The following is a 21,251-nucleotide window of genomic DNA, read 5'->3' as shown; positions in this document are numbered from 1 at the left end:
TGTCCTTGATCCAACACAGCTGATTTAAATGGCGAAATGACCTTCTCAACACTAGAAGACAGTGAAAAACCCCCAACAACAACCAAAAAAACCTTTGGCATAAGCCAAACAATGGCTTAAATTATGGCAATCACTCCGTCGTACTCGAGCCCTGAAAATGACAGAACAAAACACAAATGTTTAGACAGTTAAGCAAAATACAATATCAAAGATAAATGATGAAGACCGTATTCATTGCAACATACTCTTAAAGTCATTTAGTGCTCACTTTGAAGAGCTACACGTTAAATGAGTTATATTGCTATGGTGTACACAGGTGCTGCTGTCCTGTCTGTTTTCAGCTTGTGGCACATTTGCTCTGTAGAAAACCAGTTCAACAGAGGGTGTGGATATTTACTGTTACCTTAATAATGTGGCTTATATCAATTGCCGTACTTATATGTAATAATTATCCCATGAACAGCTCGGCTCAGAATAAGTACCACAAATACATACATATATATATATATATATATATATATATATATATATATATATATATATATATATATATATATATATATATATATATATATATATATATATATATATATATATATATATATATATATATATATATATATATAAGCCTCGAGGGGGAAAAACGCCTTAACTTGATCAAACACTTTTATATCCAGATTTTCAGAAAGTTTAACTCCCCTATTAAGCTTGTTACAGACATATGTGTGCTGAGTCCAACTTGTGTGACTCGGCAGACATCTATTTAAACTGCCAGCTAAATTTATTCCCCATGTGCTTAGCTCTAATTTTAAACAAGGTGCTAAATATACAGACAGTTTCCAAGCCAAAAGCAGAGATAGCTGCGTCATTGTGTCTCTCAGAGCGGAGTCAACCACTGGAGAAGGTGGTGTTGAGCTTTCCAGGCAGAAATCTTGTTAATGCTACCATCTGCTGGTCACTGAGGCAACCGAGCAGGAGGAGAAGGAGGAGGTCTCCATGGCGACGTCAGATGAGATGATTGGTTAATTTGGATGGACAAGTAGGTCGAGTGATCTCGCTAAAGTCATCTTCGGAAAACCAGGTCACAGGGAAACAGCAATGAGGAGGCCTATTTATGGGCTTTTGGATGTAAAGCTGCACTCACTTATGATGTGATCACAATACAGCTGTGGTTGGGCAGTGTGCCCTCTTATTGCTAACAGACTCTTGCTGTTTCTTTTAGCTTTATTTAAGCTATTCCCCACTTTTTCCTCAAATATCTGGGTAAATAAAGCACTTATTTACCTTTTATTTAAAAAGAAGAGTAGTTCTGCTTTTGCTATGAGCCAATGTATGTATTCAACAATATAATATAATATAATATAATAATAACATATTTCTGATCATGTACAATTTTCTAATCACTATACAGTATTTGTTAAATCGATAAAGTGCTTATGAATATAAATTATGAATATTGCTGCAGAGTATTAAAAAACTATTAGTGCGGTACGGTAACAATTGAACTGTTGTAGCTGACAATATCCACAAGGTGGAGCCAGTGTTCAAAGTAACAATCTGGGCGTTCTTTGGCATAACAGCGCTTCAAATACAAATCCGTACTTGACCAATAACGTTTTATACACATGACTGTGCAAAAGTCTTGAGCCATCGCCCCCAATTTCTTTATATTTTGCTTCCAAGCAGCCAGACTTTATTGTAATTTTTAAAAGTGGAGCAAAAAAAGAAAACAAAAAAATGCATCAAGGCCAGAAGCAGGACCCGAGAGATGCATCTGGTCCTTCAGTTGACCCATCTATTGTTCCCTGAAGCCTCATCATGGAGGAGGTGAGGAGACATGTACAACAATAAGCGTCTGTGAAACACGGTGGAGGCTCTGTTCTCTGAAATTATGACATTAGAACTGTATTACACAGCTGAGATGTGACTCACTGCAGGTTTTCATTTTTTAACTACACTCCCCTGAATCAGCATGACAGAAGAGATGAAACACCGAGAACCACCTTCCCCAAGACTTTCACTCTCGATTAAATATTAAAAAAACCTTCAACTGGTGTCGCTTTTACTTGTATTTTACAGAACATTGCAGGAAAGCTTAAAGTTTCATGCAGTTACTTTAGAGATATTTTAGCTATTGGATTCTCTTCAGAGCCGAGATAAGTAGATGTGATCACAGAGAAAAATGCAACCAGCTGGCCAAAAAAATACAAAACAGATGTTTAGGTTTGGGTCAGTGACACTCTAATCGTACTTGGTCCGGTTGCTAATCAACAAGTGAGGAGTACGAATGCTTCAGTGTCTCTTCACTTCTCTGTTTCACTGTAAGCATCAAAAGAGTTATACTGCGCACAGGGTTTGTTTATAGTGGAGGAGTTCTTGCCTCCTGGATGTTTACATGAGGGTACAACTTAAATAAAACACCAGAGATACTGTGGTAGACAGTTCCTCCCCTGCTTTGTTAGATTTTTAGGTTTTTTTTAAACCACCATCATATTTTTATATTCTGTTTATATCATACTTCAGTTCTCAGTGTTTATTAATGTTCCAAATATTAATTTAAAAAAGAGGTTGTTCTACTGTAGCATATTCACTGCATGTGCTGTAACTCACGTGTGCCATGCTGCTTTTTTATGCTTTAGAGTTAAGCACAGAAACTTATGATGACCTCAAGATGGAGCTGGAATCAGTAATTACAGCAAACTGAAAAAAGACACAGTTGACCACACACACTGCTGCACTTTATGACTGTTAGAATTTAGTAAATATGTGAATCACTGTTTGCACAATCAGTCTCTTACAAAAAATGAAACTGTACTTTTTGTTCTTTAACATTGCCTAACAGTATTTCCAATACAGAATTTACACAACAAAGTTTAAAGCTTAAAGGACACTACCGACCAGAGCTGAAACACTCGGCCAAGCTGCTGAAAAAGCTAGGGATGCAACGATACCAATTTTTTCAAACCGATCCGATACCGATACTTGGATCTGAGTACTTGCCGATACCGAGTACAAAAACCGATACTTCTACCACACACAAGTTAAACTTAACCAGTAGTAAAGAAACGACCCCAGACAACTCTTTAACCCAAACGAAACGTTTACTGAACGTAAGGGCAGAGACAAATACTGTACAACACATCCCTTTTTTAAACTCAAATGATATTACAATTCCTTAACCAAATGAAATACACTGTATAAATGAAATAATTCCCTTTCAAATTATATTAAACAACCCAACTTATGTTATCACCTTTTGGTAAGTGACTCACTAATATACACTCCAAAACACGTTATATAAATCCACTAAACACACAATATTCACACATGGGCTCCACACACTCACACTTGTTGCAGGCCTGTTTGCTGCTCACGCCGGACGATGGAGAAAAATCATCTTCTCCCCAGTAAGAGCACAAAAGTCTGACTTACAGTTCCGTTGCCCGGTAGGTCGCCGTTCACCAGTCCCACACTAAATCCACTCCCTGCGGACCCGATGCTGTCTCTGCTACAGCACATTAGCCAGTCACTGTCCAGCTCTCCGACAGTCCATAGCGGCTGCCTCCTTGGCGAAGCCAAGCAGTCCGGGCTAGCCTTTAGCCTCGGCGGTCGTAGCTGGAAACACAGTTTTCCACGGTGGTGCGACCATTGAAACAAAAAGTCACTTCACCCACACTCTGTTGTGAAGCTCTCACACGGTTAGCTTTCTAGTCACACACTCTTTTGTGCTGGTTAACCTCAGTAAAACTAGCTGAGTCTCTCACTTTGGTTCAGCTAACCTCGTGCATCTCTCCATGCCGTTCTCTTCTCCTCCTCCATTGCAACAGATACACAGGTCCCGTTTTATGCTACCTTCACGGGCCTCCAGAAAATGAGAACTCTGAAAAATATTTTAACTCCCTTCAGAGTTACATACCATAAAATAATACTTTTATGATTAACATAACAGTTTGATTGCTCTAATTACCTGTATTTACCTTGTGACATATTACAGGGCAAATTACATTTAGGGTAGAGTTACATCACATAACATCAACTGTGAACACCTTATGTTACCGTGGCGTTTAAGTCCATGGGAATTATGAGTATTCCCATCCGGGCTACATTAGTATCGGTTCATGGTATCGGTTAACTTTTACGAGTACGAGTACACACACATTTTACAGTATCGGCCCCGATACCCGATACCAGTATCGGTATCGGTGCATCCCTAGAAAAAGCCTATCACAGAAAATAGCTTATTCAGTTTTATTCTGACTAAACACATGTGCATTTTTCAATCTGACATACAATGCTGTGCAAAAGTCCCGAGTCACCCCTCATTTCTTTACATTTTGCTAGAAAAACTGGAATTATGTGCATTGAAATGTGCAGACAGAGTTTGTACATTCTTGTGTGACCACCTTCTGCAACACAGCCTAAACTTGCTTAGGCAAACTTTCTTGTCATTTCTTTAAGTAGTCTTCAGGAATAGTTCTCCAGACTTCTTGAAGGGCATTCAAAGCTCTTCTTTGTATGTTGGCTGCAAGATGATTTTACACAACTTGAGTGATGTTGATGTCCAGGCTCCATGCCTGATAAGCTTTAGCTATGTTAGCTATATAGCTATGTATGAGCTGAATTTACTTTCAGTCAGATGCAATCCAAACTATGATAGAGCCTCCACTGTGTTTGACAGATGGCTGCAGACGCTCACTGTTGCACTTCTTTCCTGACCACCTCCATATATACTTATGAAGATCTGGATTCAAATCTGGATTCATGAGTCCCATCAGACATATTGACACTGATTTTCTGTCCAGTTCTTTTGTAATTCAGCATACCTCAGCCTTTTCTCCCTGTTGACTGCCAACCTTTAACTGAGATCATTTCTGAGGAGGCTTCAGAGGTGGCTGTAGCTATAGGCACAGCAAGTCATTCTGCTCCTGTCTGCATGTCAAATTATCCTTGGGCAAGTTACTGAACTGATTTTATCAGAAAAATAGTGTGCTATAGTAAAATACAAACATATACTCTTCCGAGAAACTGAGTGTGCCGCCCTTAAGAGAGCCTATGATTTAGTATAATCAAAGCAATGGATATGTCAGGTTCTGTTAATTGAATATCAGTCATTTTAATTAAATCAGTCTCTTATCACTGAAGCACACCATTGGGTCAGAATTAAATAAGCAAAGCGGGAAAGGGCAATTCAATCTTAATGGCTTAATCTCTTGGAGGCCAGTGAAAGTCAGCGTTTATTGCGAAGAAACAGATTGGTCATAAATTATCCGACTTAATATCAGCAACAGCGACAGACCTTTTTCTTTTTTTAATTGGTCACGTCTCCTGTCAGCACCTTTCACCATATGTAGGGTAGCGTAATTAATTCAAGAATGAATTCACGCTTCACAGTCTGATCATTTCAACACCAAATAAAAGCATGTTTAATGGGAGAGGTATAAATGCAGTTTAGTAATAATAATAAAAATTGCCCTGAAGATAAGACTAAAATAAAAAACATTTCATGTCACCTATGGGCAGACATGTTTGTGTGTCAACTGACTTCTACTGACACTACTGATAACATTAGTGATTATTTCTTGTCTACTATAGAATGTTTATATAGTAAACTGATGTTTAGTATCTGATAAATATAGACCTTTATTTGTTACTTCATGGGAAATGAAACAGGGTGGCACAGTGGTGAGGTGCTTAGCACTGTAGCCTTACAGGAAGCATGTCTCGGCTTTGGAGCCAGGCTAGGGCTTTTCTGTGTGAAGTTTGCATGTTCTTCCCGTCAGCATGGTTACTGTAGTTTCCCCACAAAGATATGCAAGTGGTGGATGTGGATGGTTGCCTGTCTCCATGTGTTAGCCCTGCAATGGACTGGCAGCCTGTCCAGGGTGTACCCTGCCCCTCGGCCTATGACAGGTGGGATAGAGTCCAGTGACCCTGAATTAGATATGTGGAAGAAAATGGATGGATGATTAGTATGAAAATCTTCCTGTAGATAATGTGCATCGATATGAACAATATATATCTGACAGCTTGTTTGTTTTCCTCTATGTCTCTGTATTTCTATTTCTATTTGTGTGCTTTTATGACCGTAGGGCTGTATGTTGACAATGTGTCTGCCAGCACACATTTTGTGTCTTTCAGTGTGTACACTGCTGGGTTCCAGCTGTCAGAGTGGATAAGACTCAATGAAAGGACAAATGCTACAGTGATTGTAACACACATGCACACACAGGAAGACCGTGGGTACTTTACCATAATAGATAGTGTCTGTGAGCACTGATTAAAAAAAAAAGAAAAAAAAAAAAGGGTTGACAAGACCACAGGTCAGCTTTAATGAGATCTGCAACATGGAACAAGACATAATATCATGCAACAAATCGTTATTAAAGAGGAATCTGTTTAACTGTAGTTGAAGGATGCATGGTTATTAAATTCAGACCCAGCAGCGCGTCTTGGTTCACTCAGTATACTTTTAATTTCATCTTGTCACATAATATAACACATCAAAGTGGGCACAGCCTGTTCAATAAACACAAGACAATCATTTGTGCACTGCGGTACTTAATGTCCTGATTTATACTCACTGTTATAATGCACCTTGGCTTTTCCTTAATTAATAGGAAACAGAAATACTGACTTTTATTTATTTATTGTTTATTGTAGAAGTATGAACCCAAAATTCTCCTACTCAGAGTAAAACAACAGCCACCTGCGGATCCCAAGCAGCTCAGGAAAAAGCCTCGGAGCAGGAAGTCAAAGGATAAGAAATGAAAGCGTACAAAGTGCTTCCATTCGTATGACACAGACCTATAAAGGCTGACTGGTTAAAAGTCTCACAGGTGTTCACCTATTCTGTTCATCACAGGATATTTTCTGACACAGAGGAAAACATACTCACTTAACTCTCTGTAACACATAGAAAAAACAGTCGATTAACTGATTAAACTCCTTTAACATTCAGCTCCAATTAGTCTGAAACGCTGATTCACTTATTTTTTTTCTTCCAAACTGAGGCATAAGTCTTAGTCCTCAATAGATATACTTGCAGTAAAAACAACAAAATACAATACACAGTAAGGTTTCAAAAGTCAAAGCAAATGTGTCTACAAATGTAGCAAATGGGGGAAAATGTGCAGCAGATGACTCGGACCCTGTAAACATATAGTAAGCTTGTTAATATAACTGAGAAATTCCTGCAACAGCTGACGTTAAAGAGGACCTAAATCTGTCTGTAGAAAAATATATAGACACTCATAAATTTGTTTTTTTTAGTGTCACTTTTGAACATAACAACTGCATGCAATCTTGTGGTCTGTCATTTTTTTATCCTAATGGTTTGTGCCCCGAGTTAGCAGTGTGAAAACAATACACGCACACGCACACACACACAGCACTTTTCAAGGTTTGGTTGTCATAACACTTTCAAGTGAGTGCCACACATCCAGAGAACAATTTGGCCCCTCACATCCCAAATCTGAAAAAAAAACATTAGAAGCATTAAAGTCAGACGTCACTCGTGCCCTGTGGTGTTTTTTTTGTTTTTTTTAGTTTTAGCAGTGCTATGAGTTCACATACATACAACAATGCACATGTACGTACATATGGTGTTACACCATTCCACTCATCTACATGTGCATCGAGCATCATGTATAATACAACAACGCATGAACAATGGGAGGCAAGACGAGTCAAAGAAGTCAGCAGAAAAGTCAGCTCTGTTGAGGACTAAAGTGTATCTGAATGTAAAAGTTAAACTTTCTCCCTTTTTGGTTTACTAAAATGGAATAGCTGAATGTGATTACACTGAAACTCCACAGGGTACCTTTAATCTCCATAAAGCTTCCTCATCGTGTGTAGGATCTCTGCCAGCTGTAAATAGCGTGGATATTATGAGAACAAGCTGGCACTCTTTTACATGTACTGACGCTGCGGTGGCGAAAAACCCTTCCTCCTGCAGCTCCTCCCAGGCCCCTCCTCCTTGAAGCAAGCTGCTTCGCTCTCTCCTCTGCATTGAAGAAGTCCGTGGTGGCCCTAAAGAATTCCAGTGAAGCTCTGTGGCTCCAGTTGATCCCGTGACTCTCCATCCCTCTGTTTGATGCAGCCACGGAGCCCACTGCACCCACAGCACCAGCAGCATTCCCTTCAGATTGGGTGGAGAAACCGCAGTGACCTCCACGGTCAGTTAGGAGGAGAAAAAAATGTGGATTTGTTTCAAAAAGTTCCAAGGGCACTGTGGACTGGGCGTCTCCGCGGATAGGGTCATCCTTAGCACACACGCTCAAAACAGGAATGGCCACTTCATCCACATCTCTTAAGGGTTCGTTGTGTTCCCAGTAAGCATCCCAGGTAATTGATGTATTGCTGCTACAGCCATTTCCTGTTGGTGCTGCAGGTGTAGCGTCAGGATATCCAGGCTGACAAAACAGTGCTTCCTCCAGGCCACGCAAAGAATGGCTGGAGAACAGAGTGTCTGTCTGCAGGGTCTCAGCCAGCACGGTCCTGTACCTATCAATACACACACACACACACACACACACACACACACACACACACACACACACACACACACACACACACACACACACACACACACACACACACACACACACACACACACACAGGGATGGTTACAAAGACAAATGAAAAAACAGTAAATCAATTCTGAAGAGCTGCATGGGTCTCATCCTCCTCATTGGCCTTGATTTGAGAAACTTTGCCATGGTCACGATGTCTCTCAGAATCAATGACTCAACACTGAGCGAGCTTTTTGTTGCTACAGTGACATGACTGTTTCCCAAATTGTATGTGCCTCTCCAATTGAAGGTTTGTGAGTACTTATTTGTCTGTTTGTCACACAAGTCCCCTTTTCCCTTTCAGCCCACAAAAACTTTGCAATTTTCCGTCTAAAGGACATTATTTTAAGGTGTACTTCGAACAGGAGCCTTATTGAGCTCCTTTTTTTCTTCCCTTTGCAAGCTACCAAATATCATTAAAAGGAAACTCAAATTTTCATACAGTTGTATTTATAGAATTCTTTTATTTTGGTGTTGCGCTTTGTGTATGCCACATGATCACATGGCCTCATGACTTTGAGTGTACAATGCATATTTTACTCATTAGTATAGCTCAAATTTGTACATCCTGTGTCACAAACACACTATGTTAATTTCAGCCACAGCATGCAAGCAGCTCAAATGAATTACCTTGTGACACACTGCCCTTATCCTTACATGGCTGCACTTTGACAATTTAAGCTGAATAAAACTGTTCCATTACTGAATTCCTGAAAATGTTACCGTGTTATTTGGACAAATACACAATTTGTCTCGTCTCCTGTTGTTCTGGGGATGCAGTAATAAACCCCAAGAATAAGTCAGAATGGACAAGACAAATTAGCAGTCAAATGATTCCACGAGCTTCTTACAATATGTTATGGAGGATTTTACTTATTTAATCATCTGCCTTTTTTTGACTCGCTGTTGCGATATGGATATGCATAAATCCTCTTACAATACAAAATGTAGCCAAAGCTATAAAAATAAAACCCAAGTGGTAATATTGTGGAGTTAAGGCCACTGTTTTACTATCAGTCTATCAATACAGTTTTTTTCAGTCATGTGACCGACTCACTGCTCTCGTGGTCAAAACATTACTCCATCTTTATGGCTCATAATGGACAGTACTGCAGGCCAAAAGTGTTGCTTTTTTCACCAGTCTTGAGCCAAGACTAGTTGGATATCTTGTGAACCATATTCTGACCCGGCAGCTTTATTTAAGTCCCTGAAAGTGACAATATCTCTCCTAGAGCTACAGTTCGGTGCCCGGATGACATCTTTCATCCTGGCATAAAGTATAGACAGGTACATGTATTTTGATCTGAATGGGTAAATAATGTCACCGTCTGGGAGGTGAAGAACAAGAAATTGTTCATCATTAAAGCAAAGGTAAGCGATACATAGCGAGCTTAAACAAAACTACATGTAAATCTTACAATTTGTCAACTTGAACATTTACAGTGTAGGGCCAGAAAAGTTCTGGTAGTATTAATTTTTCACATTAATGTCATGTCATGACAGTAAAGCTGACTGATTATTTTCCAATGTCAGGTAGGAAACATTCCTATGAGCTGCCACTAACAGCCTGTGTCGCTGGCCCTTCTGGCAGCTGTAAATAAACGTTGATGTATGCATCTGATAGCACAGCAACTATCTGATATTTTGGCTAAGTTCAATTTGAAGACATTCAAATAATGGCTGGAGTGCAAAGGACTACTTTTGCCCATGAGGTGGGCATGTCCCAGTAGTTTTGACATCATGTAAAAACTATGTATAACTGGTTCTTATCCCCCCCCCTCTCTGTACCTGCTGAGACATATTTTCTGGTACAGCACCAACGCCCCCTGCAGGGGCCAGCACAGCCCACTCTCAAACCAGCTCTGGCAGCGGAACACAGGAGACAGGCAGACAGCCGCCGTCACGTAGCTTGAAGATCCACACTCCCCCAGGTAGGACAGCAGAAGGCCCGACCCTGAGCTCTCGCTCACTGCATACAGTCTACCCGCAGGCTGCCGGTAGCGAATGTAGCGCACAGCCTCTCGTAGATCTGCAGGATCACCAAACTGCTGCAGTTTCACGGTTGTAAGTGGGCAGCTGTTGTGGTTGCGGCGATTGAATACCACTGGAAGGTAGCCATGGGACAGTGCCATTTCACACAACTGTTGAAAGAAACAAAGCAGATATATATATAGATAGATATATATATATATATATATATATATATATATATATATATACATACACACACACATATGCATACATACACACATACACATATACCTCAAATGTGTCTCAAAAGGTGAAACATTTAGGGTTATCATTAATACTGCAATGGAAGTTACACACACAGTGCAGTCGTCCTTTGTTGTCCTAAATACCAGCTGAATTTGTGTTTCCTAGTCTCTTGGTTTTAATAATTAAACAAATAAAAACTTTTTTAGAACACAGCATCTTCACAGCTGTAACACACAAACATGAATAATATTACTTTTATTGTATGGAAAAAAAACAATTACTGTAGGAAATCAGAACATGGTAAAACTAAGAAAGCTTTGCTTATTAAGTGTCCATTAATTAAGTGTCTAACCTTGCTTAAAGTGCACACAACTGTCTTACAGCATAGGTTTAACTATCAGCTCCCAACAGCAAACATCAATGCTCAGATACACTCAAGAAAACCAACAGCTACAGACTATACAGGCTTAAGTTAGCATATTAAATATAAAGTAAATGACAGTACAATTAGAAAAAGACTGCGGAAAAATGGGTTATGCATCTGAAGGTTCTCAGTCATCCAGGACATGGTAGTCTTAAGACTTTGAAAAGAAGGTAACTGGACTTCTCCAAGGTTATTTTAAAGAGTTTTCACCTCTCATCCAAAAGGCTTCTCCAGTTTTAAAACAAGAACTACAGCACCATGTTTGGAGAAAAGCAACCACAGCCTATCAGCGTACACACACCTCATACCAACTGTCAAGCATAGTGGTGGAGGTGTGATGATGGTTTGAAGCCGCAGGACCTGGGCACCTTGAACTCACAGAGTCAACCATGAACTCCTCTCATCTGAAGTTGTATTCTAGAGTCAGATGTGAGGACATCTGTGTAACAGCTAAAACTTGGCCCAAACTGGGTCATGAAGCTGTGGCGGGAGCTTAAACATGGAATTATATTTGTGGTAAAATATAATTATGAGCAAAGTATTTCACCTCACAAGCACAGGCACAATGCTGCTTATGCAATCCTATAAGGATCTGGGAGTTCAACTGGATCACGAGCTGGAGTGCTCAGCTAACACTGACTTCTACGAAGGCTCAGATCATTCAATGTATGCAGCAGGCTGCTCGACATGTTTTATCAGTCTGTTGTTGCGAGCACCATCTTCTTTGCTGTGGCGTGCTGGGGTGCAGGCATCAAAGCAAAGGACGCAAACAGACTGAACAAACTCATCAGGAAGGCCGAGTCTGTTCTTGGCATGAAGCTCGCCACCATGGAGGAGGTGATCAGTGACAGAATGCTGACAAGACTGCGGGCAATCATGGACAATGACTCCCAGCTTGGGACAAGCTGAAGAACAGTTTCAGCAACAGCTTCCTTCAACTATCTGAAAGAACGTTAAAGGAGGTCATTCCTTTCTGCTGCTATCACACTCTTCAATTCATCGACATCGGTCAGGTCCACACGTGTGGAACAGAATTAATCACACCTCAATGCATCCTGTCACTTTTGTACACCACAAGATATATTTGCACGCGCACTTGTCTTTTTATATTTATACCTATATCTCTATATTTATCTATTCATCTTAATATTTATCTATCATTATCTCTGTTTCTACCCTCATTTTATATAAGTGCTTGATGTTTGTTGTATATTTGCTGCTATGACAACCCAATTTCCCTCTGGGATTAATAAAGTCTCTCTGATTCTGAATTAAATTCCTCACATGTAAATTCAATAACCTACACACGCAGAACTCAGCAACCAACTACACAAAGAATCCATTACAAGAGTATCCACTTGGCAAGTGCTACAGCAGATTCACGCTCTTGCAGGCAGTGCTCGCTCTAATCAGACTTCTCATAGTGATTTCAAACAAGTAATTCCACAACCTTTGTGACTGAGACATTCAGATTATACCCTCAAACGAAATGACACCATGACAGCAACATAAGTGCTCTTTAATACCATATCTGTTCACAATTTAACAAATGAACTTTGCTGAATTAACTGCCAATAGTTATTTTTTTGCGGTGTAATGATTGAAATACTGACATCAATGGATGGACTTTAATGCTTCCGTTGGGCTCTGCCCTCCAAACTGTCAAAATTCAGACTGATCAGAGCAAGCAGAATTCAGCTTTGAGAGCACAGTTGCTTGTGAGAGCAATAACACTTTATTTCTTTATTTATGGTACTATGATCGCATCAGTTTGCACAGGTATTTGCCCATCTAGGCCTCACAAAGAGGTTTTCAACCAAAGCAAATGTGCCTCTGTGCAGTCCTCCAAAATCCCAAATGCATTCTGCTCAATACGACGGCGATGCTGTCCACCATCAAAAGCTTTATGAACAGGGAAGGCTGTAACAGTGGAGTTGACTAGGTATAGAAGAAGCACGAAGAAAACCCAAAAGAAAAACACCATAAGAAACACAGACAGTGGCTGCAGTGGACACTTAATTGTTTTTAACACAGCACTTAATTTCAGCTTTTTGAATGTAGAGATGGGAATAAACTCAATAAACTCAGTAGTTCGCTTCCTTTCAATTGCTGCTCTTCTTGGTAGTTGGATCCGCTTATCAGTTCCAATTGCACTTGTGCAACAATCAGCTGATTTTAGTTTATGAAGGGAGGATGAAAATAGTGACACAGTCTACAGCGTGGATATGGACATTACTTTTATTTTTATTGCAAAAATGTTGCAGATTTTGCAACAATGTTGCCAATGTAAAGTGCAAACATCTGCATTTGCAAGCACCTGCACAGACAGCATGCTAATGCTAAGCTAGCTAAGAACCCAGAGTGATGTTAAAGCTGAGTGAAATTGGTGTGTGAAACTTTACCCTATAGGTTGATATTGTTAACTGGTGTTTGGTTGTTGTAACCGGGTATTGTTAACTATGAGGCAGCGTTTTTCAGGTCATTTTACGGAGAAAACGTATTGTACTATAAAGAAAAGTGTTCTGTGTAAGATTACATTATTTTCTTTGATTAACATTGAACATAATATAGAGGGAAAATACCTCCAACATGCACTAAGATTTGACCACATAACGTAATTTATTTTAGACAAATGTAATGTTTTTGATAGACTCTCAAAGCTGAGCCAATGAGAATCGATAAGGAATCAAATCGAAACGCGATTTAAAAATGGAAGAAGAATTGCTAAATTTGATCAACTCCCATCCCTATTTGTATGTTAGAACTTCTCTCTTCTCTGCAGCTTGCTGACAGACCAATAACATCACCAGCAGGAGCCCACAGATGGACTGTATGACATATTTATGACATTGTCCCCGTCTGACAACAGACGCTCTCTGCAGGTAGATGGACTGTCTGAGCATGCAAAAGGACTGCAAACGCACTACCACTACTCAACCACAATTTCCCCATTAATCTGCTGCAACGCTCACCAAACAGACACTCTCACGTGCATGATGAGTTTTTTTTTGGCTGCTGAGATCTACACATGCAGGTTGTTGAATTTATGTGCAAGGAATTTAATTGTGCATACTGCATTAAATAGCTGCCCCTGTGCAATAATATTATTTGCTCATGATTATATTTTTACACACCAATTTTTACACAAACATAATTTGAGTTACTCCTGCTACAGGTTGGTCTACGACTTACTTAATCATGGGTTATTCTTAGTTCTCTAACTTTCCTTTTCAAATGACAAACAGACGACATCAAAAAAATAGTGACCCTCAGTCTTCATTCATTACTATGTATCCTGGAAAAAAAATGACTGTAACTTTGGGAAGGTTTTGATTCAGAGCAGAACACAAATGACAAGTGATTTTTTAAATTACTGTGAAAAGCTCTCCATGCAGAGAGGGACTGAAAATGAGAAACTGCTGCAGTCTAGTCTAAATATTACCATTAGACCAAATGACCCATTATGTTGTCTGGAAGCACAGGGAGAAGATTTGTCTTCCCTCTAAATCTGCAGTGCTTCTAATCCTTTATCTCAGCACAAGAGAAGGAGAGTGCACACACACAGAGGCTTGTGACTCGGGACGACGGTGAGATTATTGTACATTTTGTGCAAATAAATGGCTGGATTTTAAATGACCTTTCACTTTAAATCTGCAGGAATCCCAACGGGCTGCGGGAAGAGCATTAAATATTTACCAGCTGAGAAAGACTGCAGTAGCAGTTTTGCCACTTCTTCGTTGTCTATATGAAAAGGATTTACTGTGCCAGACACATTACTAGGTCAGTCCTGCGCTGAGTTCTTATACCAGAACATCACTCATTTGCTCATTCATTAGCCTCTTCCTCAAATCATCAGGATTTGAGAGGAGCACACAGGAGAAAGGACTATTCACATATGAATATAAATCACTTCTGGGTTCAGTTAAATTCCCGGTGATGCAGAGAAACACAGAGCGATCTTACGGTTTCAGCAGCATATTAGAGCTGTGACAAACAATGAGCGCTCCAGCTGTGATTAAATTAGGAGAACTGCCCGCCTACTAAGGTATTTTTCCAGTCGCACAGTGTAAACAAACATCAGACGGTGCAGTTTACCCACAGTAACGCAGGCACAGTGAACGACAAAAAAAGCTTTATCATTAAAACTCAATAGGACTTGACGTTTTTAGCCTCAGCATTACCATTTGGTACTTGATCACGAAAAATTCTGTGATTTTAAAGTCGCTGCAAAGCACGTGTCAGATCAAATGTACATGTTCTAGTTTGTGGGGATATATTATACCGTGTTGGTATAATATATGCAGTTGGTTTTGTTAGAGATTTAAGTTTAATTGTACCGCAACAGCCACTCCAGCACTTTTTGGCTGGTGCTGATAAACTGTCAGCTCCGTGACAAATTCCTCCACCCAGGGCTGCACACACTGCGCAACACCCCTTGTCCTCACACAGCGACAAAGACATTAATACCAGAAGGCTTCTAAAGGTCAGTGGTGCTCACATTCAATTAGGAATGCTACTTGATCAAAAGCCCTTCAGAGGCAACAACAATGTGTCCGCTGGTTAACAGTTTGCTAACTTACTATTCAGCAGTCACATGTACAGAACGTCAACACTTATAAATAATTTTTGCTGCAATATATTACCATGTTGCCGTTTATACCTCCATTCATTTTCGGCTATTAGGTTTAGACTGCATAGTGCTGACGTTTAAATCAAAAATAGAAATCTACAATTTAAAAAAAGTTGTTGCACTTGTTATGTATTAATCCCGATTTCTGGTGTCCTGGTTTATTTAAATGGTTGGCAGTTTTAAGACCAACTATTTGTATGAACTCTAATCAAAGGAAAGGCTGTTTCATATTAATTGTTTGGAGTAAAACACACAAACAGTAGAGAAAGAAAAGCCTGTGTTGCTGGAAGAAATGGGTGAGTTTATGATGCAACTGCGTTGCTTTACAAAAACCAATACAAGCAAGGCGTGAAACCAATTTGTGGATGTAACGTTACATTAAATCAAGAACTTTGTGAATGTTTCTCAGAAAGTTTTAATTTCCCATTCAAATCCACCCTTTCCAATTTGTTATGTTCTGTACAGTATATAAAATTTAAGTATAAAATAAAGCATTCTGCATTGTTCACTTACACATTCACTGGTTACTTCATTAGGCACCAGTGCTTTACAGCCACCTGGCACCAGCTCAGTGCATTTAAGCACGTAGACATGGTCAAAACGACCTGCTGAACTTGAAACTGAGCAGCAGAATGGGGAAGAAAGGTGGCTTAAGTGTCTTGAATGTGGCATGGCTGTTGCTGCCGAAGGCGCTGATCTGAGAAAGTAGATCAGCAGTTCACAAACTTCTGATCTACTGGGATTTTCCCACACAGCCATCTCTAGGATCTACAGAGAATGGACTGAAAAAGAGAAAATATGCAGAGAGCAGCAGTTCTCTGGGTGAAAATGACTTAGTGATGCCAGAAGTCAGGGGAAATTGCTTGAACCTGATATGAAGGCAACACTAACTCAAAATACCACTTGTTACAACCGAGGTATGCAGGAGACCATCTCTGGACAAACAACATGTTGAAACTTGAAGCAGATGGGCTATGGCAGCAGAAAAACAACATGCATGGATTCATCTTCAGCGGTTCAGGCTGCTGCTAGTGCAACAATGTGGCACCAGCTGGTATTACCAAGGCGCACTTACTGAAGAAGCCATTGAGGTTATGTGTGCATCTTTATACATATCTTGACATATGTATAAAGATGCATATGCACATCTTACACCTTTAAAAGATGGAAATCAGATTTTTGCAAGGACAACTCAGGTTGAGCAGTTTGGAGACAAACTTTGGGAGTCACAGCTGAGATGGTTTGGACTCTCTCACTGCTCTGACACTATAAATTATAAAAACTGATGGGGGAGACGGAAAACAGATCCATGATCTGTTTTTTTTCTTGTGAAAAAGACACAGTAAAGTATTTGATGAACAGTATGCTCAGGATTTTGGCACATTTATGCAGAGCTTGTCATATTTTTTTAATACTGCTGGTTATCTTTTTGATAAACATACTCTTTTTCCAGAATCGGGAACGTTGAGGTTTTATTGCATCCCTCACTGACAGAACCATGAGTGTTGATATTAAAATTTCCCCACTTTTACTGAGCAAGTGCTACGCAGCTATTCAATCCAAGAAGTTCGTAAGCTGAAAGCTGCTTTTTTAACAGTAACATAAAGAAATGGTTAAAAAAAATGTAAGTGTTAAAGTGTAGTTTACATGTAACCAAAACATTATCTAAACCTCTGACCACTGGTGGTGGTCAGAGGGCCCGGTGGCGCCAGTGTCCGGCAGCCTCGCCTCTGTCAGTGCGCCCCAGGGCAGCTGTGGCTACAATGTAGCTTGCCATTGCCAGTGTGTGAATGTGTGTGTGAATGGGTGAATGACTGAATGTAGTGTAAAGCGCTTTGGGGTCCTTAGGGACTGAGTAAAGCGCTATACAAATGCAGGCCATTTACCATTTTTATTTTAAACCCCCATGTAGTGCATTTCTTAAAGAATGATAACTGGTTAAAAGAAATGAAGTATCATAAGCACTGAAACATAATTATATGGGGTAATTTCCATATATCTTTGTATACTTTCATCATTGGATGAAAATGGGATAAGATTAATTAAAAGAATGTGCAGATGGCTGATATAGAAGATAAAGACAGTGACAGTTTAGTTAAAAACAATGATTTGCTTTGATGCAAAATGTTATGCTGCCAAAGACTGATACCTGATACTCCTGGAGTTTCAAATATAAAGCTACTGCAGTTGGTGGTTAGCATAGCTTAGCACAAAAGCTGCTGCACTGACATTACTGTGGGTGGGGGTTATGTGCTAGAGCATTTTGCATTTAGGCAGAGTCCATCACAGTCATGCCAACGCTCAGGAAGTCGCTGCACCAGGCCAAGAAATAAACCACAGTAAACTATTTCTTAATTTTAGTCTCACAGTTTAAGCAAGCAAGATGCAACTTGTTAACTGGAAAGGTTTATGAGGACTGGTGGGAGTTTGTTTCCACTGTTTCCAAGGCAAAACAGCCACCAGCAACTACCAGCAGCTGGGTATGAGGTATGTAAGTACATTTAAAACTCTGACCTGAATATAAAGGCAGTGAAAAGTAATATATATGATAAACAATGTTTAATGCATATGAACCGTACCAGAATGAGAGAGACAAAAGGGGTCTAAGACAAACTGTGAGTAAAAGTATGAATAATTGATGAAGAGGTGGTTCATTCATAAATTCATAAATCCCTGGAATGGGATGCGTTAAAGAGGAGGCGACAGGAACCACAAGCCCATAAAAGAATCTACATGTTCCTTGGTTTCAGTCTTGTGTGACAGATATAGATGCATGGTTGTGTTTGAGCACATAAAGATGAGCTCTTTTTATCTTTGCCTCTCCCTCTCTCTCCCACACACACACACACACACACACACACACACACACACACACACACACACACACACACACACACAGACTGTGACTGCTTTATGCATAGTAAGTCTCACCAATAGCAGAAGCAATCTTAATTGGTGCACATCCCTTGTGGTGCCTCAGCTTCCAGCCCTCCCAAGCGTAAATGACCGGGTTCATTGTAAATACTGTATTCTGATGATGGGTGCCAGTAAAAAAAAAAAAAAAAAAATGCATGCTGCACCGATCACTTACTCTTCATCTCTACATCATTCAGAAGCTTTTCCTTGTGGTAAACCTGTAGGCTGCACTCTCCGTTTTCTTTGCTTCTTCTTATTTCTTCCTTATTGTCACTCTCTATCCTTTCCTTTTTTTTTTTTTTTTTTTTTTAAAGAGTTGCCCTAGTTTAATGTCAGGCACATTTGATTTTCCAGTATTCCTGCAGACTTGTCATTTCTGACACAGGGCTGACAGTAAGCCTGTGAGTGCTTTACACACAAAGCTAACAGTATGAAATGAAGCATGATACCAGGTGGCCAGAACGGTGAAAGAACCAACAAGCGTTCATGTGGAGCAGCACTTGCACTTCCCCGGCCTTCACAAGTCAAGCGATGCTTTGTAATCCCTCACTCAATTACCTCAGTGTATTGAAAGAGCAGTTGAAAGACTGGCGCAGCCACTGCATCTGCTCTTTTCACTGCTCTGCTCTTTCCTTTCAACTCAGCTTGCCATGGCTTAAGCTCAAATGGCTATTTGGCGTCTTCTCTTTTTAATTAAGAAGGCAATTCTCTTTTGATTAGTTTAAAGACACTGCAAGGGCGTGCATTAAAAATTACCTTATTTGTTTCTGGTTTTATTTTATTTATTTTTTAATCATTTGCCCAGCTATTTAGCTCTTGAAATACTCAAAATGCTACACTTGTATTTTTGATGCAAAAAACCCCAAAGAAGACAGACTGAACTCCCAAGCGACTGCTGTATTTACATCACGTTGGTTCATGCTGTAACACTGATAAGAGGAACAGGGCATCTGTAAAAGTTCATGACACAAGTTGAGATTCATCTGCTGGGGACTTCAGGGTATGGCTTCTGTCTCTAAAGCAGATACAAATGGCTTCCTGTTGTCAATACGCTGTATACAAACTACTACCCTCCTCTTTGTTCCACATGCTTCCTTACACTCAGTTAAGTTTTTATTGACATGCCGATAACGCACGAGTTACCTTCAGGACATTTCTAGTGATCTTCCCAAAAGAGTTTGGAATGATGAGAAGAACCGGACTGGTGGAGTGACTCGAAGTCCTGCGACGTTTCTGGTAGGATGGCACAGCCCAGTCCAAGGCCACCAGTCCGTCATCACTTAGCTGCAGGTTATCTCGCACAAACTGGACCGGGCTTTCGTACGGCCAGCACGCCTCGTAAACACTCTGGAGAAAGGCGCTGGCCCGCCATGTCCAGCCGACACACGGTGAGTAGTTACTGAAAGTCCAGCAGTGCTTCAGCAGGTAGTTTGCCAGCGCGGAAGGTTTACATATTAGCGCCACAGTGCGTGGCTTCTCACCGGTCAAAGCGCCCACGCAGGCCGACTGGGCATCGTCGCTCCCCTCTCGCTCCGAGACGCACCTCTCCGTCTTGCCTTTCGCCACCTGCTGTAAAATTCCAAATCTCTGAAGCAAAGCATCGCGCTGGCTCTCGGTACAAAAATATTTGGAGCCTGGCCAGATTGAGACCACCAGGATCACAAAGCACAGAGCCAAAAGCCATTCCAGCATTGGCACGGTTCGGAATGAGCAAAATGAGCACAACGCGAACACTTTCCACTTTGTATTCTACATTTGCATATTGCAAATTAGTTAACAGAAAGATTAGCCGTCTTGCACCTTGCTGCTTTTGTCTGTTGGTGCTCAACTCCTCAGTTAAAGCTTAGTGCTCCCTCCGGTGCCAAAGCGCACGAGTCCGCGGTTGTAATGACCGGGGTCCCGATTACGCAGCGTTTCTGTCATTCCAGCTCCCACAACAGAGGCTAGTTAATGCCTTCAGTTGTGATTAGCTAGCTATAAAACACGCAGGGACAGTTCCGTTCACTTATCCACACTGCACTTTCCCGACACCGGCGCTTACACCCAACAGTCTGTAGCGCGAGAAATATCCGTGAGCAACGCGCTGCTGGAAACGCCCCCCCGCGATGGGTCCCATTAAGACCAACCCCCTTTACGAGGGAACAGGTACGTGTGGTTATCTGTGCTGTTATTTACTCTCCCATGAAAATACTTCCTGTAAACAACCCCGTACACTTCGTGTCCATCAGTCTCATGGAAAGAACCACACCCTCCCGTAACTGCACTTTGCTCTTCACACACGGTGGAGGCAGACCTGTGTGCCGCGCACGGCCATTATCAGATGTGACCTTGTACTCTGAAAGTGAGAGAGAGGACAAAAATGAATAAAGAGTGATCTGTGAACTTTTGGTGGAGACCCTGTTAAGGTTTCTGTTCATCTTCAGTTTTACTTGGTGGCTTAGTTTTTGTGACTTTCACTTGTGGGAAAGGGTGAAAAAAAGAACAATCGTCATTA

The 21,251-nt window shown here is 40.6% G+C and overlaps 1 protein-coding gene across 2 annotated transcripts; it reads right to left on the bottom strand.

Moving 5' to 3' along the window:
• Window positions 1-5,855: 5,855 nt before the first annotated feature.
• abhd15a (abhydrolase domain containing 15a) lies at window positions 5,856-20,789 on the bottom strand. Of its 2 annotated transcripts, XM_063493378.1 has the most exons (4): window positions 19,901-20,789; window positions 10,359-10,711; window positions 7,820-8,502; window positions 5,856-5,931 (listed from the first exon to the last, which is right to left on the bottom strand). In XM_063493378.1, the coding sequence occupies exons 1-3, from the start codon at window positions 20,447-20,449 to the stop codon at window positions 7,842-7,844; spliced, it is 1,563 nt and encodes a 520-aa protein (XP_063349448.1). In that variant the 5' UTR covers window positions 20,450-20,789; the 3' UTR covers window positions 5,856-5,931; window positions 7,820-7,841. The 2 variants fall into 2 exon arrangements, with proteins under 2 accessions (XP_063349448.1, XP_063349447.1); XM_063493377.1 differs by lacking the exon at window positions 5,856-5,931 and having other exon boundaries at window positions 6,401-8,502.
• Window positions 20,790-21,251: the final 462 nt, after the last annotated feature.

Source organism: Pelmatolapia mariae, linkage group LG14 (assembly GCF_036321145.2).
Source record: "Pelmatolapia mariae isolate MD_Pm_ZW linkage group LG14, Pm_UMD_F_2, whole genome shotgun sequence".
NCBI classification, from domain to species: domain Eukaryota; kingdom Metazoa; phylum Chordata; class Actinopteri; order Cichliformes; family Cichlidae; genus Pelmatolapia; species Pelmatolapia mariae.
The sequence above is the reverse complement of the archived record's forward strand: the minus strand, read 5'-3'. Positions and strand labels throughout refer to the sequence as shown.

Bases quoted from the DNA above. Each gene is read 5' to 3' on its own strand.
- abhd15a (XM_063493378.1), bottom strand. From the start codon at position 20,449: ATGCTGGAATGGCTTTTGGCTCTGTGCTTTGTGATCCTGGTGGTCTCA. The intron at 10,712-19,900 runs GTAACTCGTGCG...TTCTTTCAACAG, and splicing joins TCACTAGAAATGTCCTGAAG to TTGTGTGAAATGGCACTGTC. The intron at 8,503-10,358 runs GTACAGAGAGGG...GTGTATTGATAG, and splicing joins CAGAAAATATGTCTCAGCAG to GTACAGGACCGTGCTGGCTG.